This window comes from Chenopodium quinoa, unplaced genomic scaffold (genome assembly GCF_001683475.1).
Source record: "Chenopodium quinoa cultivar QQ74 unplaced genomic scaffold, ASM168347v1, whole genome shotgun sequence".
NCBI classification, from domain to species: Eukaryota; Viridiplantae; Streptophyta; class Magnoliopsida; order Caryophyllales; family Amaranthaceae; genus Chenopodium; species Chenopodium quinoa.
This window is the reverse complement of record NW_018743070.1, coordinates 53,943-79,980: the sequence shown is the minus strand read 5'-3', so window position 1 is coordinate 79,980 and position 26,038 is coordinate 53,943. Positions and strand designations below refer to the sequence as shown.

Genomic DNA, 26,038 nt, shown 5'->3' with positions numbered 1-26,038 from the left:
ATCTACTGCATCGAACTTGAATATAACTCTGTTAAACATGAATCCTGGTTAGTTATTACTTCTTGTAAGTATATATGTTTAAGAATATGATTGGTGTATGTATGAATTACTTGTGGGCAGAAGTAGTGTCTCCTTTCTTGCAAGTTGTGCAGCGAAAGTGAGCTCCCACAGGAAGCCTTGTTCGCTTTGAGCATTCATTGCAGCCTGCATATGCATAAATCTTATTGAGCTCAACATTTGGTATTGTGACTTGTATCCATGCTGTTTCTTCTTGCATGGTGTTAGATGGCTGTATGTACACCAAGAAGCACTATATTAGTATTAGTTGTAAGATAGCTTAATATTAAATGCCGAGCAAGAATCTTAGATATGCCATGCATATTAATACCTTCATGTTCCTAAGATCTGCAATTGTATAGATTCTCTTTTCATCAGTAGGGTATCTGACAGTAAGCACTCTTGCTTGCCTATTGAGCAAAACCTGTGGGTATACCCGTGTCTTGTAATATATATGTACTGATGGTTAGCTTACAGGTCAAAAGAGAATGCATATTGATAACTGGTTAGGGAATGATTATACCATTCACGGGAGCACAACCGCTCTATCTCCTTCAGGATCATGAATGATTCGAGTGGACATGGTAGTGCTCAGAATAAATCCTATAGATGCAGTATATACTAAAATTTAATATTTTCCTGTCTATTCGTAAGTGTATAATATGTATAGAAAGTGAGTAACCTCTTGTAGTACTCTGAGCTCTCAAAGCAGTGATGCCTACTACAATAAATCTATCAGCCCAGTTACTGAGTGCATTACAGTCATTCACAGCAAGGTCATTCCATGCAGAAACGGTGATGGATTGGTCATGGCTAGTACATAGGTTTGAAACACATATGAGGATATTAGTTAAATTGGAAATAATCATCTTACCATAGTTGAATAGATATATGTTTATAAAGAAGAGTAACCTTGTGTCAGTCACTACTATTTCACGAACCGGACTCTCACGTCCCTGTGAATTAGGAATCATGCGTGGTTGTTCTTCAACATACAAGATCACTACAACCACATCTGATTTTAAAAGAAAAACAGAAAATTATTAAATGATTTAACAGGTTATAATATGTCTTGTTGAATAAGATGCAATAACATTATACCAAATCTGTGGTCTGGTTCAGCTGTTCGTGGGATAGTTTATAGGGGCTGATAATTTGGAACAATTGGCCCAGCTTCTGGGTTTAACCTTTGAACAACAGTCTGCTGCCCGATAGTCATCTGATATGGAAGTTCCTCAATGTTGAATTTGTATTGCTCATCAACAATGCCTATAGGTGCTTTAGAAATCTCGTATTTTCCAGTGGGCTTTAGAATATTGTCGTAGGCTTGTATTTGCTCTCCAAAAAGGGCACATCGCATTTTGTTTTTCTGTGTTACATACATTATTTCAAAGAGCAATTTCAGAACATGTGGCAGAGCTGGCATACTTTTGGACAAAAGAATGATATATGCTATAAACTAAGTATTAGCAAAAGAATGAAATATGATCTAACCTAAGTATTAGCAAAGAATTAGCCTTTTTTCATAACTAATTCCCTTAAAAGTATCATGTAACAATTAGACCTTATATAAGTTGGTTGTGCATATGTTAAATCTATACATGAGTACTATAAAATGATATGTGACATCTCCTTTGAGAAGCTAGCTTTTCACAATTTCATGTTCTTTTTCCCTATGTTTTTTTCTTTGTCTCCTCTTTTTTTTTTTTTTGTTTGACACCATTTATAAGCTTGTCACGGCAATTAAGGGTATTTAACAATACATTATCATGAATAACTGATAAGGATCAAAATCTGTTGTAAAAACTTACTAACCTTTTCATCTTCTAAAATGAGAGTTTAATAGAGCAATCCAAGTTTTTTAGGAGACTCTCGAGGACGACCCTTTTCAGCAACCGTGACTTTCACCTTGTAATCTCTACTTTCCGTATTAAGTTCATTTAAGTATACTGATTCAAGCTTCATATTGTAGATTTTTTGTAGCCTATAAAGAGTACATGGAATAATTTAAGTCAAACATCCATAAGCATGACTAATTTCTTTGTAAGAAAGTAATTTGAGACACAGTTGTAATCATAAAAGAGTGAAAGAACAGAACAAATTTAGTAAATCTTGATTTATATGTATATGGGGACTGAATACACAAGCTTACATATGGAAATAGTTTATATAAGCAGCTATTTCAATGTTAAAAAGGTAGGATATTGCTAATCAAGTAAGTTTGGTAGGTCTATAAATAACATGAAATCTTGCTGGTGAAAGACTTGTGTTTCATTCAAGCATATTAATACATGTATCAGTTTACATATATCACACTTAGACTTAAATATCATGCAAGCAACCTTAACAGAATTCAGACTGCATAATAAATTTATAGAGAATCTTACAAAAGGAATTTCTGCTATATAATAAATAAACTACAGGCATGATCTGAGAGTAAATGCTATTCATTATATGCTATATGTAATGTTATACTATAATAGCAGAGAATATTCAGAAACATGAACTGGATTTATATCACAATCATTCATTAAATGCCATTTTATACATGAATATAATATACTGTGAGTTTGATTTATATATTCTACACATATATAAAGATAAATATGTATTTAACATTACTATCTAAACAATAGGATTGCATAAATTTCATTGATATTATGCATGAAAGGCTATAAAAATTAAAGTACCTTAATCGATTTGTACAGTTGCAGAGCTGAAGTTGGTGAATTGCTTGTTGAAGAAATGGTACTATTTATAGGAAAAATTAGAAGGCAACAATTTAGCAACCAGTCAAGCAAATTATAAAGAAATTCAGGTAACAACAGTAAGCATCCCATACCCAGTAATGGTCTCTACAGTACCGTAGTACATTAATGAATTTTACAATTATAATAATATAAGTAGGTTGAATTATCCTTTGGGTTAATATTTTTTCCAGTAATGATTTTTGGAGAAATAATTTTAAAACAGAAAATTATTTTCAATAAAAAAATGAAAATTTTTTAAATTTAAAACATGATTGTGTTTTTAAAGGAATAATAATAAAAAAACAAAAATTCACTTTTAGAGACATTTTGACATTAATCAAGCAGTACTATGTATAATCGGAAAAGATCTTATATTCTGAAGTTTAAGGAAGAATTAGTTTACTAAATCTATCTTTTCTATCCTTTTTCTTCCCTCACCCCCCTTTTTCACTATTTTCATTTATGGGTAAATATTATCCCTGTTGATGGATTCCAAATTATAGAACTTATTTATTTATCTATGCTTATGTTGATGTGTTTGTTTTTTTAAATTTTTTTTTCTTGTTTTCTTTGGTTAATTTAATTCTGTTTTTCTTTTTATTTTAATTTAAATGTTTTTTTGTAAGCTTCAATGGTTTGAACAAGTACAACCATTTACTTTAATAGTAGTATTGACCAACTGCTCTATTTTTCCTACATTGACCAGATGTACCATTCTATTTATTTTTATTTTTCTGTTGTTTTTTTTATAAAAGATATTGACCACTTGTACTATTTTCCTTGTAAATTAAGCAATCTTGTGTGTTATCTTTAGCAATTATTACTTGTGTAGATTCAATATGGACTGGGCCTATACTGATGATTAGAAATAACTACAATTTTCTAGAGTCTAGCCCAATAAGTATTAAGTACTAATCTATGATTTTAAAATTATATTTATTGTCCCAATTAAATAATTTCTGTCATTATAAAATTTCCACTTAAGTGATAGATAATATTGATATTAATCAGGTAATGCATAAGGTTATTAATTTGCGGAATAATGGTGAGGTTATACTCCTTCTCGTTTTTTTTTTAATACTTTATTGTTTTCCTTTTTTTCTTTTTTCTCCCTTTTGCTTACTCCATCCCGTTGTTTAGCTGTACACATTAGACAGGATCGTAGAAATTCAATTTATATCTCGTGGTTCATGAATATTGTTATCCATAGGTACGCGTCTTTCTTGTATAGCGTTTCAATGAATTAGACCGCAAAAACAAAAAATATTTGTAACATGTAAAAATTTAATTAGAATACTTACATAGGAATAACCTTACTGCTTACCTAATAGATTTATCATTTCTTGAATCCTAATACACGAAATCTCTCCTAAACAATTTATCATAAAAGTTAGTCAGGCCTGCTGTACTTTATGCTTGTATATTAAGCAAGATATTCTTTAAATAAACTAAGCAGAATTACTTAATAACCCAAGCTTATTTGTGTGACTTCAAATATGTACTGGGCTCATGTCATTATAAAGAACTACTATAACTTTATAGAGTCTAGCCCAATAAGTAATATCTATGAGTTGAAGATATTTGTAAGCTTGTTACGTGCTATTTAATGGGATAAACATGATTTGCCTTTTTTCTTCTTTTTTTTTTTTTTCCTTTTTTGTTTTTTCCTGTATTTTTTTTTTATTTTTTTTCCCTCTTTCATGTGGTTTTTTCCCCTTTCTTGAGGGCTATTTGATTAGGTTTTTAACCCAAGTATATTGTAATCTATTAAACCACAAGATCTATTTGCTTCATTATAACTCTTTAAAGTTTTGGTTTTTGTCTACTCTTAAATTTTATTCCAATCAAGGTAAGTTTTCAACTATTTATGATATGATCATAAAATAAACTTGATCAAGAACTTTTGAAGTTGAAAGGAAGGTAAGTATAATTTATGTGCGACACTACATGTATAAGGTTCTTTGATTTACATTTGTCACCTTAACTATGTATATTTACACTCGGTTATTATTAATAATTTGCTTGTATAGATAATTATCTTTAAACTTGTATTGATTAGCGAATACTTTTTTATATTGTAAACAACCTAAGATTTGATTTTTTAAAAAGGTTCACATGCCTACAGTTAATAGTAAGATTCTAGACAAGGACATAAACTACTTCCTGACTTTAAAGTTCCAATCTCTGGCATGTGTTATATAAAGGAGTGGCAATAAGCTTGGAAATTCATAAGTTCTTAAATCCGTATTAGCCATCTTGCGGTAATAAAAATAGTATGCACAATTTATAGTCAATGTGCTAATTTGATTTCTTAAATGTGCATTCAAAAGCATTGTTATTTAAGCCTTACTCACTGCTCCATCAATTGTATTGTTAGGTTGATAATAACAATCTAATGAGATGGGCACTAAGAATAGAAGAAGAGGATAAAGACATTGCAGTATGTATTAATTCTTATTGTTTTAAATGTGTTGTGCCACACATATTCATTTATCTTGCTAATGTCCTCTTCTGTTGTCATGTTTCAGGAAATTCCTGTTTCTTTTTACCACATTTTGTCCACGCAATGTGGAGCTGCAAAAATTTACAGAGGCTGCAATGGACCAGCATGGGATATCGTTATCTGGAGAACTAAAGTTGGGAATATGATTAGTGAAATGTATGTCGAGGGAGCCTGGAAAGAATTTATTTCGGATAATAATATTGAAGTTGGGGATACTCTGGTAATGTATTACAAAGGTAGCGGTATATTCCACACACAGATATTATCTTATCATGGTCATGATAAAACTCATGTAGATATACCAGTAACTCAAACCATAGTTACTCGAAGGAGGCTTCCACTAAACGCTGCAGAGTTGGAACTCCATTTAAGGCAAATGCAAGCAGAACGTCCCGAGCCTTCATTTCCCTATATCTTTGATGTTCGTTGTATCCATCAAGGGAATATTGTAAGTTTTTTGTTTAGTAGTTTATCTATGTCATGGTTATATGTGATAGAGTCATATGTAGAAAGTTGATAAATGCTCTATGCTTTTTAGGTTGTACCTGTCCCATTTGCTACGTTGCATTTATCTGAAGCTGGTCAATGCACGGTTGTTATACTTCGCCATAGAAGTAAGCAATGGTGTGCTGAATTACAAATTGTTCGAGAACAGAACATGATCACATCATGTCAACTTAGTAATGGTGTGAACATGTTCTATGAACATGCATGTGTTGTTATACTATTTGAGATGTTGCTTGTCCCAGCTTAATTGCTACTGGAATTTGCCTTAAAGCCTATATGTCTAGCTTTTGCAGTATTATCTAAGTGTAGTAGTTTAATAGGCTAATGTACCATTAGTAAGTGGACTATATATTAATCAAAATCAAGGATGCAGGCTTAGTTAAGTAATGGTAGTTCCTTATGCCTTGTAAGCAATTTGCTATTATATTCGTATAATAAAAGCATAATGTAAGATTTTAATGCATGTACGAAGCAGAAACAAATTTTTAAATTTGGCTGTGAATTTTACTGAAGCACTCTGTAATATTAAGTTAAAACCATTGGAGGTGCACTAACCAAGTCTGTAATATATCTTCTCCAAGTTAGATTTCATGTCAATTAATTCATATAATTAACGCATTGACTTATTGTTAAGGCTATTGTAATAGTTTGTCATCTTAATTTAATTGCAGTGGCTACACATAGAAAGCACAATAAGGCTACATGACTGTAATGATCACAAGAGAAAGTATATTTCCTGAAAGATCAAATGTTTAGATACAAAATAGTATAACTAATACTGAAGTAATTCTTTGAATCAATACATTAAAAGGGAAACAAAAAGAGTAACAATGTCATTTAGATCAGAGCCTTTTTGTTTTGCCTATGATAATTTGCTGGGATTATCAATTAAGTAGAATATTGTATAAACATTTTCTAAATATTAGACAGTTAAAATTTGGTATAGAAAGATAAGGTGTACAAACAAGGCATTAGTTCAATAATTAATACAACTGTTTGTGTGTTGTATGATATTTGGAATCTTTACCACATTAAAGAATCTTTCATGACACATGAAGATTTGCAATCTGTATATAGTTGTAGTTAAAATTCAATCAGTAAGGTTATCACTTTGGTAAGTGTTCCATATATGCAACTCAATATAAGCTGTATGGGAATGCTGATATAACAAGACATATTGTGCTTGTATATAGACCCGTTTCCTACATGCATAACTGTCAGCATTATCTCAGTGACAAGTGAATCAATACATCTTGTCATGAAAGGATTCCCCACAAAATGGAAAAAAGCATACAGTATCAGTTTCTAGGATTCATTTATATAAGAAATGAAAGTGGCAATTACAATTTTTCATACATACGTGAACATATCAATAGCTAACATTAAATTTTAAGAGCAAAACCTGATATACAGCTGTTTTGCGAAGTGCAGAATGAGCAGCAACCCTCCAAGTTACAGTATGCAGTTCCATAATTGCCATAGAAATGCCTTGGTATGTTAAATTTACTTCATGAAGGTCGACATTAAACATTAGATTTTCTACCTATTTATTCACTTTAATATGATTGATCTGTATATATAACTTTCTCATTATAGCACTCATATAAGCATTCATTTTCAAAGTGTGTGTGGAACTGTCTGTATATATGATACTACCATATTTTTGATATATGCCTCTTTCCCTTTGTATGTAGCCCCTCCCAAGTAGCTGGAAGTCTTTCCTGTCAACATTTACAGGCCCTGTATGTCTACAACGTGACATTGGAGGGCCAGTATGGCATGTCGAATTGCTGGGTGTTAATATCAATGAAAGTCATCATGTGTTCCTGTATACCGGATGGGAGAAGTTTGTCACCGATAATCTAATAGCAGAAGGTGATATTCTAAGTGTGCGCTATGTAGGTTGGGGGACATTCTCTATTCAAGTGGTAACTATTGCAGGTGATAACCAGAACAATTAAGATTTTGGTTATCCAGGCTAATGCTAGTCAACCTAGCTCTACAAATAAGTTAGTTCATGTGTTTTCTAATTTAAGCTCTACTTGTGTATTGTAATCATGTTAAATTAGTAAACAAGACTGTGTTATCTTTAAAATTAATGAGTGTGACCTTGCTTATTGAGCTAAATTAAGTGTAAGCTTTGTATCATCATCAGTTGGTCATTATTATATCAACAGTATTTGAGTCATACACATAAATATCCTGAATAATCTACTTAGTCATTGTATACTGTAAAATCAGAGAGTACAATAAGTGGTAATTGAGAATGCTAACCTGTTATGGAATTTCAATTACAAGTTTCATGGGGGCACCTCACCTTGTCCATATGATAACTCCTGCAAAGAATCGATAACAAAAAAGATGTCATATTGTCTTACATCACAAACAAATTACACACAAAAGTAAGTAAAAAACAGTGAGCCTGTCTAACTAATAAGATTATGATTATATGGGTCAGCAATATTACAACTGAATCACTCTAAGTAGTCTAGTTTCTTAATGACTATGAATAAGTAAAATGAAATATAACAGAAACTCACAGAACAGGAATTGTTTAAATTGTCTCAAAAATCATGCAGTATATTATGCTTGAGTGCACAAAAAAATCGAAAACATACCTTTCAACCACACTGTGGTTACATAACAGACTCAATGATGCTGTTCCATACCTGTCTTGATAATTCCTGCTAATTTCAGAACTTCATAAGCCACTACATTTTTCACAGAGCCCAATGGGAATTGATCTGGTGGCTTAACATAATAGACAGTTACATCCTTTGCTCTTTTAGCCCGAGACAAAGCAACATATAATTGTCCTTGAGAAAAACATGGGCGTGGAAGATGAACAACCACCTGATTAAGTGTTTGTCCTTGAGATTTATTAATCGTCATAGCAAAGCTTAACTTGATAGGGAACTTTTTCCTTTCAAACTGGAAAGGATAGTTTACAGATCCAGATGGGCGTAAGTTAATCCTGTGTATGAAGACATGATCTCCTTTGTATTGCCCTGTAGCAATGACACATTGAATAACATTTGGGAAGAAACGTTTACAAATAAGGCGAGTGCCATTGCATAAACCAGATGAAGGTAAGAGATTCCTTAGCAAGATAAAAGGACAGTTTTCTTTGAGGACAAGCTCATGAGGGCTCATTCCTCCAGGACACAGACTATTTATGAATTCTGTAGGGTATACATTACACGAATCGTTCAGTATGACATCAAAGCTTTTGTATGTAACAGATTCTCCCTGAAATTGTTCTATCATAAATGCATTAATAGCATCAACTTCATCATTTAATGGTGTCAAAATTGCTCAATTAATAAAAGTGTCAGTGCAAAGATTACCATCACTCATTTCAGGAAATGTCGTTCTCATCAGATGACACATTAAATCTTCTTCACTTTCACTAAACTGTGCAATATTAGCTGACAACTGAACATAAGCAGACTCTGATTCTTGAAGTTCACCATTACCCAAAGAAAGTAAGAATCTAGAATACGGTAAATCATCCCGTGCTCTAATATTTTCTACTAATCTGAATTTTATAAATTTCTGCCATAAAAATGAGGTAACAATACTACTATCCACATCTTCTTTCATTGATTTATGTGGAACAACTGGCATAACCTGCCTAAAATCACCTCCAAACACAACAATCTTACCTCCGAACATTATTTGGTTTCCACATACATCCTGCAGAAGTAGATCTAGTTATTCAATATTCTGTTTTTAGCCATTGAAGCTTCATCCCAGATTATTAATGTAGTCTCCCTAAGCAGTGCTGCCAAGCTACCTTGTTTGGGAACATCACAAGCTAGAAAAGCATCACTGTCGAGTGGGATCTTAAACCTTGAATGGGCTGTACGACCTGAAGGTATATTTGCCGCAGCAATACCTGATGTAGCTGTAGGTAGTACAATCTTGTTCATAAGTCGTATCTCTGCATATAGAGCATTATACAAAAATGTTTTTCCAGTTCCTCCTGGACCATCTATGAAAAAGGCTCCTGGTTTCCCTTCCATAACATATTGCATAATACATAAGAAAGCAGCATTTTGTTCATTGTTAAGCCTAGAACGACATGTAAGGCATTCCTCTGGTATAGGAGCATCAAGAGCATCTACAACGTCTCTTGTTATTTTCAGTTTAGCATCAACCTGGGCATCTAAATGCTCTAAACCAAATGACGAAAGTGATTTCCCCATAGCCTCTAGATACCTCTCAATAGACCGCACAGTAAGCTGATGAATTCTATGGGCATTGCTACCATACTTGTGGCTGAAATCTTCAGAAAGAAAAGGATAAAACTTTAGCCATAAAGCATAAGGATCTGCTGACTGACAAAACATTAATACTGTTGCGAATAAGCGTCGAAAAGCAGCAGGCATTTACACCCCAGATGCCTCACACAGTGTCAAGTCTGCAGCATCATCATGTTCTACTAATCCTAGCTTCAAGGCTTCATCCTGGAAAGTTGAATATAGATGCCCATTCACAGTTCGAAGGTCTTCAAATGAAGTTGGGCTTCTTACATGGAGCAACAACAATCTTAAGAAAAAGCGTTCTCCTTCTGCAGGATATACAAATGCTAAACGTCCAACACAAAATTTATCTTGAACCCTTTTTTTCCATTCTTTCTTACTTGCTTCCCATGTGTAGTGCTCATAAAATTCACGGTAGAGGTGCCCTGTTCCACCTTCAACCGCTGCATTAATTGCAAAGAATTCTGTCAATTAAGTGCGACTACGTTTAGAATTAGCAACAACAACACGCAATTTCTCATGAGGATGCAAATGAACAGTCTGTGAATTAGGCAGATGAACTTGCAAAGGAAGTACTAGAGGATACATTTCAAATAAGTCAAAACTAAAGATTCTCCACGCAGCTTCACAAGGAGAAACCCACCTGCCTGACTGGAATTGCTTAATTTCATCAAGTGTGTTTTAATTACCAGGTACTGTATTAAATGAAACCCTATCATGACCCTTGTACACATACTTATACAAATACTTTACTGCTTTTATAGTCGAACAAACCTCAACATTCAAATGGCAATCAAACAATGAAGAAAGATAAGGATTGTAAGGAATAACCCACTGATTATTAAGATATGTACTACGTATTTTCACCCTTTCACCAGTATCACGTCTTCTGTAGATAGGATAACCATCTTTATTGTTAGTTGTTTCATCTGCAAATTGCTTAGGATACTTGTTTTTACAGGTCTGAACACCATATCTTGTACGCATACATGGACAATCTGGGTTCAAACTACCACAAGGACCATGCATCATATGTGCAAGAACAGTCTTACGCAGCTTACTATTAGAAGCAGATGGTATTTCAGCACACACAAATTTGTCATAATCAGTAGGACATTTCATTTTCCACTCTGATTTCAAAATTATTAAAAAATGAGCGTGGGGTAATCCTCTTTTCTGGAACTCTACAACATACACCATAGCAGTTACCTCACCAAATACTTTCTTGTCCATTATCTCTTTTTTCAATACAAGTAATTTTGCTCTAAAAATCCTGGCCACTAAATTAGGCCTATCTTGGGCTGTCTCACCAGGTGATAACTCTGCCTTAATTTCAGGCCAGTTAGCATTGCAAGTCATAGTAACAAAGAAATTAGGTTTTCCATATCGTTGAACCAAAGCCATAGCATTGAGATAACGTTTCTTCATATCTCGAGGGCCTCCAATAAATGTTGGAGGTAAAATCACCCTACGTCCTACATCTGAAGCAACAGTTTCTCTAGAGTGCAATGAATCTAGAATACCTTGATATAGTTCAGCCCGTATACTATCCTGATTATTGCGAAAGTAATCAAGGCGAGTGTTCTCAATTTTAACATACATGTCAACTATATACTGCTGAAAAATCCTGCCAGCTCGCAGCAACCAATTTTCAGGTCGAATTTGCAACTTATAAGCATAATATTCCCTAGGAGAGATAAACTTATCTGCACTAGTGTGCTTCCTACGTGCTCCTACATAGCAAAATCAACAATAGTTACTTACAGAACATCTATTAGATAGCAAAGAATGGTATGCTACACTCATTACAGCCTAGCAAGTTGTAGAAACATACGTTTATCTTCTTCATTCAGCAAGTCTTCTGAACTGTGCACAGCACAAGAAGCAATAAGATCTGGCAATGAAACAGCCTGTATTGCACCACCGTGAGACTGCTTCTTTAATCCTTGTGTCCACCCACATTCTCCATGAGGGAATAATAAGGGATACTGCAATGGATCATAACAACCATAGTTATGATAAATTCTATGAGGCTCATCAGATTTACCAGTAACTATGATATGAGGGCCTAAACTCTGACTGGACGAAGCATTTTCTGGCCATATAACAACAACATCATCCACAGCAGGCGCATTATAGACACGCTGATCTAACACTGTGCTCAGATTCAGGACAATTTTTATGTCTACACTAACTTTTCTTTCTCTCAGGGATCGAAAGAACACTGTATATGGATTTTGTTGTGATATGCGTATTAGAATATCAATCACATCTTACCTAACCCCTGGAAAACACTGAAGCCTATTACGAGCTTCATGCTGCCCTTCATAGAAATACAGCTGCAGATACCTTGGACAACCTTTATCAGGTAATAAATCTGGAACAAAATGGTACATTTGCCCATGCATCTTAAAAACATATATGCCCTTATATGTACTTGCATCAAAATCCCCTCCTATGGAACTGAAAGCAAATAGGTTATTGTATAACCTAGCATAAGTCTGAAAGTGTTCTGCATCTTCATCCGTAGAAGAAAACAATCGCTTAAGCTCAGAAGGATACTCACTTGCTGCAATTCTTATTTCTCCGTCAGCACAACAAAACTTCAAAGTCTCAAATGCAAACTTTTTAGCATGGCATTTCATACAACATGTAGGGGAAGGTAGATTCAGGGACTCTGTCGGTAATGGCTGACCTATTGTAGCAGCACGAATAACTGGCATGGTTACAGCTTTATCAGTAAAACCATCTATGTATCATAACAAGTAAGCCTTAACACGGACACTAACAATAACTATTTAAAAACTTACACAATGGGTTAGGCGTTGGACAAGTCTTCTTTTTCTTGGGCTTTATCGTACTGCATATATGAACAATTTCATTATTACCTGTTTTCTATAAATAAGCTGCAAATTTGATAGATAGACCTTGTACCTCTTTGCCTGTGCCTGACCTATTTTATTAATACAACACTCTTTCCTAGATATCCGTGCACGAGGTGTTTTTTTACTTGCAAGCTGATCACTAAGCATACCAAATAATATCAAAGCAACAAAACACAACCAATGTCAATCACATGAGCTACATACATAACACAAACAGATCAATAATGCTTTAACCACAAGTTACCTTTGGGAACCCTGACTGGTATCAATGTCACGTGTAAAAGATGCACACGGTGTTTCAACTCTGCAGATACACATGCACACATTACAGAATATATAGACTGCATACAAGGCAATCCCTAACAACAAACATGTATACCCATTCACATGCACTTCAACCATTTCATTAACACAACGCCTTCTTTTTGACACTCGGACCTGAGAAAGCTGCCCACCATCTTGCTCCCTATTGATTGTCAACAAATCGATGCATATTAATTTCTAAGAAGCCAGTTCCAGTTCAAAGGGCAGTTCAACCATTCAACTAAACTTTCTTTATATACACTCAATCAAATACACCGTATCACTTACATGTGGTCAACTGTTTTAGATGATCGTTCATTGGCTCGACAAATTCTGCTACAACTTTTGCGTGACAATCGAGGAGTTCCATTCCGACGGTCTTACAGATTGTAAAGTAGCAATTTTCAGAGACATATATCTATTAATCGTCAAATGAACAAAGCCTAACCATATTACAAAGCGCATACAAAACAAACGAATGATTTCAAGAGCAAGAGTACCCATAAATGTAGCTACCGGCAGTCGTTGATAAATGTCGTATATAACAACAGAACACTTGTAGTTTGTGTTGTAGTAATTATACTACGAGTCTGCACTCTAAAGCAAACGCAAAACACTAAGCATTATAGATCAAAAAATATGCAATACATACAAAGGCCTAGCAATCCCAAAGTGATTAACTTTATAGATACATAACAATGCTAATTAAACCCAACCAATAATAGGCCTTTACAAACAAAAGACATAATCCAAATGAATAGCAGAGTAAATAAAGTTTCAATAATTTACCACAAGAAGATTAGATTTTTCATAGATATTGATAACAAAAGTCTCTTTACACCAAAAGAAGCAGCAATATTACACATGCCACTTACATTATCGGAAAATAAAAAACTAAGTACATATTCTATTTCTTTTCTACCCTACCAACAGATCAGGACATGCATTTAAACTAAGCACTACTTTCTTACATGTCTAACAAAAGTACAACAGGTTTAAAAGCAGTCAAACCCAACAGCAGAACAAAACTTTCTGCATATAGTATCATACAATGCAAAAGTAACCGTCAACTGCTTGTAGTCCTACATAATACAACCCAAAAGAACCCCATACACTTGCTAAAGGTGGCATACAATAACTACTTAGGATCAGAACTATCAAACATGCGCCCCAGTTCCAGCAACCCAGATGCAACTTGGTCTGAGCTTCCTACATCTAAATCCTTCTCGTAGGCTAACTGCAAGAGCTTTTTGCGCTTTGCCGGAACAGCAGGCAAGCTGCAGCTGTCAAGAATTTGTGAGCCATCACAAGTTGCAACCACATTTTCCTCACAAACTTCAGGGTTCATGGCAACAGGTTCTTGAGAAGTCTTGGCTAAGTGCTCTAGATGCCCCTTTAGAAGTAAATACTTTTCCCTTAACAGGAAACAATCCCTACTCATCTTTGTTGCAGCCCCATAGTTAGCATCAACAATTTCCAGATTGTACTTACAAGCCAAATAAAAGACAACCGTCTTTACAACCCTCTGTTCAGCAACACTTGCTGTGTTACAAGGATCACTGAAAATGCATTCCATCCCATTACCACTATGTGGGCAAGTAATCATAACCCAAGAGATAAAGCCATGACCTTCAACCCAAGTAGTTTCAATAACTGTCACAGATGCACCAGTTTTCCGCACAACAATGACTAATACCTGTGCATAGTCAATAGACACATGAGCACCTTCAGCAGTTAAGCTACTCACAGAACTATTCCCTGTAGGTGGCTTATAGTTTCTGTTATTCTCTTGCAGAAGCTCAGCACATTTGTTCCTAAATAGCTTCATGCACAGTTCATGCAGCCTAACCTGATCATACGTAAAATCATCCACCTTAACACTGTACAAGAGTATTAGTTTTTTTTACAGCTTTATGAGCTGCCCTCTCACGAGATTCCTGGACCGTGCTTGCATCACCACCGAAAAACAACAAGCGTGCTCGAGTGTTTGGTCGAACAACTTGCACCCAGACATTATTACGAGTGCTGTCCATGAACCCATAAACTGGTGGTGGGAATTGCAAGCAATCTGTGATCTTGTGCAAAAGGGGCTCAAAAGGAATGAATACTTTGTTAGATCTTGCAGCCATAACCTGTAATGGTAACAACCATATCAACACTTAAATTTCTAAACATTCCCCCACACAAATTAATACTTTCCTCAGAATTTAATTTCTGACAAAATCAGAACACTTGCCATTATCTCAAACAACTCCACATCATACCCAAAGGGCTATAATAGATAGCGTAAAATACAAAAAAATAACTATTAATAGCTACCAAAACCCATAGAAACAACAAATAACTCAAAGAATGAAATACCATGCAAAGAACACCACATTAACCAACTAATGTGACAGAATCAAGAAATGTTAGTATTCCTTCCTTTTCTATACAAATACTACCCCTCTCCTTCCACCCACAGACACAAATAATCACCCATCACCTCAAATAAATAAGTATATAACCTAATTATAACAGTTAAGGAAGTCATAATACTCTCCATGCAACAAGCAACAACCAAAAGCATAAAGAAGCAGAAAGAGAACAACTGAAACAAACAACTGCAATTTATAAACCATATTTAATACAGAATTCTAACACCATTACCATATAAGATGAGGACACTTCGATAGTAACCTCCCACCAGCGATACCAAAAACACCCTCAAGTCTTCTACCATACCTGTATTTATCCATAGAGAAAAAAAAAGAGGGAAAAAACCCAAAAAAAAAACAAATAATATAAGCATTGTGCTAATGAACTGACAATAAAATGAAACAATGTCACAAAAAACTATACAACAAACCAATTAGAGGATCAATTTCATTCACAATGATCATTGGTATCATTCCAAAGCCTTGAAACCAGAAAGATAACAGACATGCAACCAAAAAAGAACACAATAATAATGCTATGATGCTAATGCTTCTAAATAAGCAACCAAGAACAAAATAAGCAACTACAAGATCAATTTCAAGCATAACCAACACAAATACCATAAATTAATTCTAAGCAGCAACAGTAATTGTATATTTATATATACTGGAAAAAAAATCGTATACTAACAAAAAATTAGCTGCACTTACAAAGAAACAATAATTATTATATTTATATATACTTTAAAAAAAAATTAAACAAAAAATAAAATTTTAAACTAAAAAAAATTTAACTACACTTACAAAGAGACAATTACGCCACACAGTAACACAGGAAAGATCCCTAAACACCGCAATGGATGGGTATGTGTGTGTATATATATATATAATGCAAGCAAAGAGAGCACCGACCTAACAACTGTAAACAGTTGAACAGTACCAGAAGGTACATCCGCACTCAAATTAGCATAATCAGATTAACAACACACAAAGACTAACCGAATCACTGAGACCAAATTACTATACTTCAATTAAGAAGCTAAACCCAAAACAAAACAATTAGAAGCAACAACACTCACATAATCACGCAATTAGACACCATAATTCTGGCAAATCACACTCTCTTCTTCTCTCTTCTTTTAATTATCATAACATGAAGTACAAATTCATATAGCTGGACCCTTGGTCAACTTAGTGGCCCCCACATGCAAATAGAAAGCAACCAGCTTAAGGAAGCAATATAATATTGAAGGAAAACTACTCCTGCAAGTAAGCTCAGTCAATGCAAAGAGGGAAGATTTGGCAATACATTAATGTCGAGGGTGGGAGTGTAAAAACGCCAGAAATTATTGTTCCTAAGGGGCACTGTTGTTAAGCTACAGTGCTCCCAACTTCCTACTTTTATAAGGTTTACAGATTAATGCTTCCTATCATATTAAGCTACAGCTATGAGAAAATTGGATTGATAGACCTTTTTGACACGTTTACCGCGTGTAAGCCATATATTGTTTGACTATCACGATCCGGTCCATAGATTGTTCGACAATCACATAGTAGTTAAACAATCATTCGCCATCATTTGTAGCTATAATTTGTTCAATGTTCTGACGATTTTCTCTGTGTATTTCTGCTCGAATGCTTTGGGTTTTTTTTGCTTGCAATATAATTGTATTCCATGTGAGGCATCCTTAGAGGACTCCATTCATATTTTTAGGGATTGTCCTAACTCTTCAGCTTTTTGGTCTCTAATTTTTAACAAATTTCCCTCTTCTTCTTTTGATTTAAACATGTTTTATAATACTTCTCTTACTGACTGGCTTGTTTTTAATCTTTCAAATGACTCCAAGTGGAAAACTATTTTTCTAGTGGCTATTTGGGACCTTTGGAAAACTAGAAATATTGCCATTTTTGAGAAAAAAATGTTGTTTATCCAATCGACTTTTAACAGCTTCCTAGTGGATTATTTGTTTACTCTCAAACTTAAGCAGGGCCAAGTGGATACTCCAAGCTTCTCTTCCAACACAGCTAGCAGAATCTGGGCTCCTCCTCAAGCTGGCCATTTCATACTCAATACAGATGGTTCTTGGTAGGGCGTTCAAATAAACTTGAACCGACCAGGTTTTCCGATACCCGGTAAATGCCCGATGGAAAATTTGGGGAAAAAAGCTATTTTTTGGGGACGAGTACCTGACTCGGAAAAATTGCATGTTATCTGAGTCGAGAAATGGGACGCATTTTTTAATACCCGGGTACCCGATTTCCCAAAAATAAATTATTATTTTTTTTTAAAAAAAACCCTCAAACTCCTCAAAGGGCAAGCCCATACCACTATACCAGTTTGGAGATTAGGATTCTCCAAAATTCGCTCTTCCTCTCTTTCTCTTTCTCTCCCTCTCTCTCCTCCTGCCTTTTTCTTCCTTCACGAGTTCACAGATCTGCCTTCTTTCATCCTCTTAATATCTAATTTCTAATCTCCATATGAGCATACTTCTTTTCCTCTCATAATCTATCAAAAAAATCCTTAATCAACAACAAAATTAAATCAAAATTTATATACCCTACGACAGAATGGAAGATGGTGGCAAGCGATTGTGGTGCTACGATGGAGAAGAAGCTTGAGGGTGGCTGACAATTCAGGTTCTTGAAGATGGGTCTGAGAGCTTTCATATAATTTACCCATAATTTGGAATTATAATTCTTGATTTTGGCCAATAAAGTTTAGAACTTGAATACACAAAATTTAGAATTAAGATATGGAAATTTATGCATTGTATGTGAGGATATGATAGATGGTTAAGCAACCAGAAAGAACTTTGCTCATAGATCTATCTCGTGATAATTGGGGGTACTTGATTGTAAATTTTGGATTAGCATAGTTTTGTACTTGATAATTGTGGGATAAAACTTAAAAGTAGAAGAATGCAAATTGTTAATTAATCGTGTTGTTCTGTTGTAAATTATTTTGTTTTGATTGATCAATTTTATTTTTTTTGACAAAAATGTTGAGTGAATTTTTTCGGGTACCCTTGACCCGACCCGAGAAAATCGAGTACCCGGGTTTCTCGGATCAGGACATGGGTCGAGTTTTGAACTACCCGAAGATCCGGGTACCCGTATTTTCGGGTACCCGGATTTGAACACCCCTACTGGATTGGATTGGAGAATGCTGGAGGGGGTGGTGTCATTAGGTGTGCTAAGTGTATTTGGCAGGAAGGCTTCTCGATCAATTTCAATGCCATGTCTGCTGCTGCCTCAGAGCTCCTTGCAAACACAGAAGGTCTTCTTATGGCTTAGAAGAGAAAGATTCAGCAACTTGATCTTGAGACAGATGCTGATACCCTTTCTAAGATGCTGAAAAACCCAGAAGCTTTCAAAGATCTTGACCTGGGCAACATGATCAGGGATGTTGCTTCCCTTCTTGCTCGTGACTGGGATGTTGCTATTTTTCATGCTAAGAGATCTGTCAACAAAATTGCAGATTCTTTGGCTCACATTGGCAGAACAAAGGGTCAAGAAGGGGGAGAAAGAGACCTATTTCTACCCCTTGCAGATATCTTCGAGTAATATGCCTCTGAAATCCCAGATTACCATCCACAAGCTTAGTTTCTTCTTGCTGCTATTGTGTCCTGATGATTACTATGTGCTGTAATGTGCCAAGCAAGATCATTTTTTCTAATTTCAGAAACTTTTACTGGCTTTATCACTACTATCATTATCTATGTAACTATTATTCAGGTTACACTAGTACATAATTAACCTTAAGTAACATCCAAAAAGTGTTACATAATATGGTAAAAGTGTTATCATAGTCAATAAGTAATACTTTAGTGGGTGATACATCCGCCCATGTTACCTAAGGTTTTATGTAACACTTTGGGTAATGTATGGTAACACTTTTGAAAGTGTTACTATAAACACTCTTATGTAACACAATTTTATATTATACGTATCATTTTTAAAGTGTTAATTTTTATTTATTTGGTAACACTTACTTATTTTTAATAACACTTTTCAATCATATAGTAACACTTTATCTAACATTGTGTATCACTTTTACAAAATATACGAACATTTTTCAATCATCTTTTGACATATAGTATCACTATATTTGACATTATGTACCACTTTTAACAAGCTAATGTAACACCTTGTTAGTTAATTAGTTAATTAATTAATATTTATTTTACACAATTATTGTTGTTGTTGTTGTTGTTGTTGTTGTTGTTGTTGTTGTTGTTGTTGTTGTCTTTGTTGTTGTTGTTGTTGCTGTTGCTGTTGCTGTTGTTGTTGTTATTATTATTATTGTTATTATTATTATTATTATTATTATTGAAGAACCCGCTCCTTCCCCCTCTACCTCACAACCTCGTCAACCTACCCCTATCCCCAAACTACGAATTACCGACCCCATTCAAAAGCAAGAATTGGGAAAGATGAGTCAGTTGCAGCTTTGGATTCTTTGGGTGGCTACTCGTGCGGAGTACCGAGGTCGCCTAAATTTGGGGTACACTTTTGTCAACTATTGCCAAGGATTGCCGACCCCATTCAAAAGCAAGAATTGGGAAAGATGAGTCAGTTGCAGCTTTGGATTCTTTGGGTGGCTACTCGTGCGGAGTACCGAGGTCGCCTAAATTTGGGGTACACTTTTGTCAACTATTGCCAAGGATTGCAAGATAGGGATTCCGGCGAGATCCCTTGTGGGAGCATGGTCACAAGGCTAGTGACTAACCTTGAGCTCGGGCACTATTTGTCGTCTTACACTCCGGTGGGGGATGTTGATTCTCTCTTCCTCGACGTCCGGCAATTGAAGCAAATCCAGTTCTTAGAAAAGAATGATGACGACAAGGTGTTTGATTGGCTAAGGGATAACGCACATTGGTGCTAACCCCTCCTTGACTTCTCTCCATCGCGAGAATGTGGCAAATATTTGGCATGTCTCCAAAAGTCACCGCCCTCCCTACTATGATGATGATGAGGAGATGGGTGAAGTAAAGGAAGAAGAGTCGCAACAACAACATCAACAACAACATCAACAACAACAACAACAACAACAACAACAACAACAACAACATCAAGAGCAACATCACCAATTTGCTAACTCCGACTTGGATGCCCTTAGTGCTCAAATGAAGGGAATGAAAATCCAGTTGGAGGGCATGTATGTTTAAGAATTTGAGTCCCTCTATTCTTATATGAGAGGTATTTTGGAGATGCAACATGGTATGTTTCTCCAACAACAACATTTGTATGATGCCGGTGTTAACCGGGGAGACATCACTCCCCCGGTTAACTACCCTTACTTTCCACCCCAATATGGTCCTATACCATCTTTTGGGGGTGATGGGGTACCTACTTACCCAAATTGGCATGGACCCCTGTTGGGGTTTGGTAAGTCCAACTTACCGCGGAAACGACCCCGACCCAAAGAACCACTCGCAATTAATAAAACCACAAAGCATAACGAATAAACATAAAAGGATAGAATCGTAATTTACCTTTGACGCGAGCTTCGCCCGACCTAATGGGCTCTTACTTGAAAGCTTTAGCTCCGCTCACACGAGAGCCTCCAACGATATCCACCCACAAAGGACGAACACCGACATTTTAGGTCCGCTACCTTGGAGTTAGCAAGGTCTGACCAAAACCCGAGTGATTAAATGAGTTCAAAGGTTTTCACAATGGTAATGCCTTTTTCAACTCTCATTCAAGCAAAGAATTCTCAAGCCATGCTTTGGTTATTTATAAGGAAGGATAGCTTGTGAATTCCACTCATCTTTCAATGTGAGACTTTTCACAAAAAGATCCCACATGGAAAGATTGATGAATTCAATCCTTAGTTAAATAAACCAAGGAATAAGTAACAAGTGTCACATGGTTAGGTGAGGATCACTTTCCTACTTGGTCCCCAAGGCAATTCACATGCAATGTGAACTAACCATGTGTCACCCAACCTTGAGCCCCAAGTTGGGTTCGGTTGGGCCATTTTATTTTGGCCCGTGTCCATGACCCGTCACCCGGGTCCATGACCTCTTGCCACACGTGCCGCCACCATGGCACGTTGCCACGTGGCACACTGCCTACGTGGCATACTTCCACTTGGCGGCTGCCACTAGGTGGCTGCCACGTGTGCTGCCACATGGCGGCTTCCACTGGGTGGCTGCCACGTGTGTTACCACGTGGCACACACCTATTTGATGCGCTTTCCTAGCCTTTCACGTGGCTAGGATTTTACTTCTTACTTGAAGCATTTTCCCGTCTTGCCAAATCCTAAATTTTGGCTCGACATTTGAGATTCTCTAACGCTCGGTTTCGACGCTCCAAGATCGAATTTCCGACGTCTAAATATTTAACACTCGGGCGACGAATTAATTTCTTCCGAATTAATTCGTCGAGTCGGTTCGTATATTTGCTAGGGTGTGACCCGAAGGGTTCAGTCAAGATTAAGATGTAATATTAGTTATACATTAATTACTGATCGGAAGCAGCCTCCACCCAGGCATTCCGATCACTTGACCTTATTGAATATATTAGCTTTCTAATAATTCTGAACCCGCTAATGGAATAGTATAGTTGTTCCCTATTTTAGTATACAATAAAGGCATCTTCCCTATTTTAGTAGGGGGACATTCCTAGTTTTTTAATGTAGCTCCTCTTACTAAGAGGACCTAGCCACCCGAGTGTTGCCGTTATAATCCCCTATTACGGCAGACGTGTGACAACATCAAAGCGGACTAGTACTCAAACAAGAGAACTCACAATACTCATGGTCAAGGAAATAGGTTCCGATAGCCATAATGAGATGTATACTTATGACGATTTTTAATCTCTTAAAGTATTCTCATAGGTCGATCCAGTATGGTTCTAAATCAATACCTGTGCAAATGATTTATGACAATCATGTCCTCGTAGGACAAGAAACAGTGCTATAAATCAGACTACACACTAATCTCAATTGGTCATTAATCGTCCATCGTTTAAATGACCTCGATTAGGGACAATTTTCGATTATAATATTCAATGTTCACTTAATAGGTGTTTCCTTATCAAGACTGGTCTTGATACCCTATTCTGAATATTCCAAGAATCGAATGGACTCATTATTTAATTCTAAACCACAATTAAATAGAAAACGGAGTGATAAAAATTGCATGAAATTTTAAATTACTTCAAAACTTAAATGGTTCATCTTATAAATGGTTTTTCCGAATGTTTTAAGAGTATCACTCTTTATAAAACATCTAAGAAATCACACCCATATCTAATATGCTTGATTTCTTTCATGCAATTGTGAATGTTGTCGTTCACTTATTGCATAGGTTTAGTTATAATTACTTTGATAATCTTAGCATCTTCATTACTGATCACTTTCATAATAAGATGATAAAATTTGAGAGTGTCATGGATTATATGTGATTTAGGATTTATTGTCCAAGTGATGGCTCCCACTCATTTTCATGATTGAAACCTTCAACTTGACAGCCTACAATCATTAACGTTCAGCAACGAACTTTCCATAGAACATCTTCTTTATTATCGCCATTAAGGCAATAATATTCTCAACATATATTTTAGTAGACTTCCTGATGATGCTTTGCTTGGGTTTCATTCCAAACGGCTCACAATGATTTGGGATACCTTAATCACTTGTGATATGGAAATTTTCCTTAAATTACTGCACATTACACATGGATCTACGTCCATGTTACCATTCTCAAGCCACGACTCATTTTAAGCTCGTGCTTAAAAACGGCTTCCTTGTTAAGGAGCTAATCCTTGTTAAGGTTTGTGCTTGCAACATCAATTCTCAAATCGTATTTGTTTCCACAAGTCAAGAACTCATCCTGTTACTTATCCAAGTACTTTGGATGTTCTTGCCATAATCTAACAATCTATTACATAGATACAAGTTGATTGGTACTACATACATACATCACATGCTCTAAGTAAGTAAGTCCTGCGACGATTCCATATCACAACTTACATGATGGTTAAATTGCAGAGTAATTCTCAATCTTATTCCATTAATTTGTCATTTTAGCTCATTCAGTTTCACTGAGTCTTTGCTAAACAGTTTGTTGTGTGATATGGTTGAAAGTCTCTATTAGAGTCTTTCATGTTTGACTTAGTATTTAGCCTAGCTTATACTTAGTTCAAACATTTACTTAGTTTTATACATACGGGTCGAAAGTCATTCAAAGTCCTTCAATTCATGTTTAACACGGTAAACTCCTTTACACGTTCAAACATTTTATCAAGTCTATACGATAGAACTTAATACCCAATACGTACTAAGTATCGTCTTTTGCTTGGTCCATTGTCGAAAATACTTTCAAATCTAAGCATTTAGCATTTGATAGTTATTTCACAATAGAATTCGTAAACTTTTCGTTGGACCTTTACTTTTGCTCCCACTAAACTTCTTATTCATCAGAATTTCTATGTTTCTCCATAAGCCAATCCTCTTATTAACTTTATGAGAAAACATGTTCCAATTCCTATATGCAATGCTTCCTTAAATCCCATAACGGATTCGTTGAGCTTGCTTTCAAATCTAGCATTATTTAGATTTTCAAAACCCTTAAACTATTCCATAGTCACTTCCAAAAACCTATTTTGGGAAGGCGGTTTTGGTATCTATTTTTCCATATTTCATATGAGCAATTTTGTTAAAACAATCACGAAAAGACTTTAGCATTCCGATTGGTGAATGAGATTTTATTAAAATCAACTCCGTGAATTTAATTGTATCCTTTTCAACCAATCTAGCTATGTATGCATATACATTTCCACATTTGTTAGTTTTCTACTTGAAAACTTATTTGCAATCGATGGGTCTTTCACCCTTTATGCAAATTAATCAAGTTTCAAACATGGAGTCTATCTCGGATTTTTATGGCCTTTAACCATTAGTCGGAATTTGGATTTGTCGTAGATATCTTACAAGACATTATTCCTTTACTGTCTAATAGTAAATAGTATGCTTGTAAGTCTTAGGTTTATTTCTAACTTAATAGAAAAGTTATAGGATTCAATCCAAGCGTTTGGTGAATTCTATACCTATATGGGGCAATTGCATCAACCACTGAGTTTCAAAGCGCTTCCAAATCCCTTTGATATTCTTGATCTTACTCCAACTTTTCAAAAGTTTTGTGAGAAATGAATTCTCTTTTAAGGCACTTGTAAAGTCCTTTTGAGTATTCTTGATCAAGCATTCTCACGAAGTCCTTTTAAGGTCTTCTAAGATTCTCAGTTCTAGTTTGTTGCTAAGCTCGATGGTCATCGGGTTCATTTTCCTCCCACTTGTCGTATTGGAAACGTGTTACTTTCCAGAAAGACACCACTTAGAGCAACAAACACTATGTTTCAATTAGGTTGTGGAGGTAATGCCCATGATCTCACTTGAATGCTTACAAAGAGACATGTATATTGTCTTTGGGTAAAAGTTCGTTGTAAAACAAACAGTTAGCTCCCACTTGAGCTATCTTAGCCTTTAATGAGCCATTAAGCTCCCACTCAACCACCTATCTCTTGCTAAGCTGGTGAGCTCCCACTAAGTCACTTAGCTCCCACTGAGCCAATGAACTCCCACTATGGCTAAGAGTTTTAGACATATACTTGAAAAGACATTTAGAAGATAATTCTATCCATAACTGAATATGGCGTCCTTTCTTAGCTTCGACATTTTGTTTAGTGTAACATTAGTCCTTCGTGCAAATCTTAAGAACTTTATAGGAAGGGATGTGATCCATCATTGTTCGAGTCATTTTTAAATGGCATCAAGGTCTCCGTGAAGACACACTATGTTCTTTGTGGAGTTATTTATGAAAATTTCATTTTTATAACTTTGTGATGGTCACGCTTGGCTCAAGCAAACATTGTTCGATCTAATCTAGAAGTTTTGATATCTTGCTAAGTTGATTCCGTACTTCACTAAACTCTTGAACTATTCAAGGTCAAGTTTGTTCACATTTGATGAAAATAGCCATATTCTTTCAAATTCTTTGTGAAACGTTGAAGTAAATGAATCCTCTTTAGCTTTCGGAGTCAATTGTCTATACTAAGAACAATAACTCTTTACTTTGTCGGTTTTGACAAGTAAGACTTGCTAGTCTTAGAACGATTCCGAATCGATCAACTATCAAGAGCCTATCTAATAGATCTTTGAGTACGTTCTTGTCGATGTGATAATTTTAAAGATGTTCGAAACGCAAATCATGCCCATGAATTTGAGCTTTTGGTAGTTTATCATGTTAAGATAATGTTTGTTTATAATCAAGCATTCTTGACTCATGGTTTAGACAACCATGCCATTCAAATAAATTTGCAAACTATTGCTCATTGCTTTGAATGT

At 35.4% G+C, this 26,038-nt stretch overlaps 3 protein-coding genes across 3 annotated transcripts; all 3 read right to left on the bottom strand.

Annotated features, from left to right (window-relative positions):
- Nucleotides 1-6,900: 6,900 nt before the first annotated feature.
- Nucleotides 6,901-10,208, bottom strand: LOC110731426 (ATP-dependent DNA helicase pif1-like). The gene is made up of 6 exons (XM_021911288.1): nucleotides 9,614-10,208; nucleotides 9,165-9,527; nucleotides 8,487-9,077; nucleotides 7,474-7,538; nucleotides 7,220-7,360; nucleotides 6,901-7,122 (listed from the first exon to the last, which is right to left on the bottom strand). Exons 1-6 carry the CDS (start codon nucleotides 10,206-10,208, stop codon nucleotides 6,901-6,903), a joined length of 1,977 nt encoding a protein of 658 aa, XP_021766980.1.
- Nucleotides 10,209-12,805, bottom strand: LOC110731425. Its single transcript, XM_021911287.1, has 5 exons — nucleotides 12,391-12,805; nucleotides 11,917-12,237; nucleotides 10,772-11,815; nucleotides 10,568-10,657; nucleotides 10,209-10,525 (listed from the first exon to the last, which is right to left on the bottom strand). The coding sequence occupies exons 1-5, from the start codon at nucleotides 12,803-12,805 to the stop codon at nucleotides 10,209-10,211; spliced, it is 2,187 nt and encodes a 728-aa protein (XP_021766979.1).
- Nucleotides 12,806-13,997: 1,192 nt separating this feature from the next.
- LOC110731440 lies at nucleotides 13,998-18,280 on the bottom strand. Its single transcript, XM_021911302.1, has 2 exons — nucleotides 15,920-18,280; nucleotides 13,998-15,402 (listed from the first exon to the last, which is right to left on the bottom strand). Exon 2 carries the CDS (start codon nucleotides 15,096-15,098, stop codon nucleotides 14,409-14,411), a length of 690 nt encoding a protein of 229 aa, XP_021766994.1. The 5' UTR covers nucleotides 15,099-15,402; nucleotides 15,920-18,280; the 3' UTR covers nucleotides 13,998-14,408.
- Nucleotides 18,281-26,038: the final 7,758 nt, after the last annotated feature.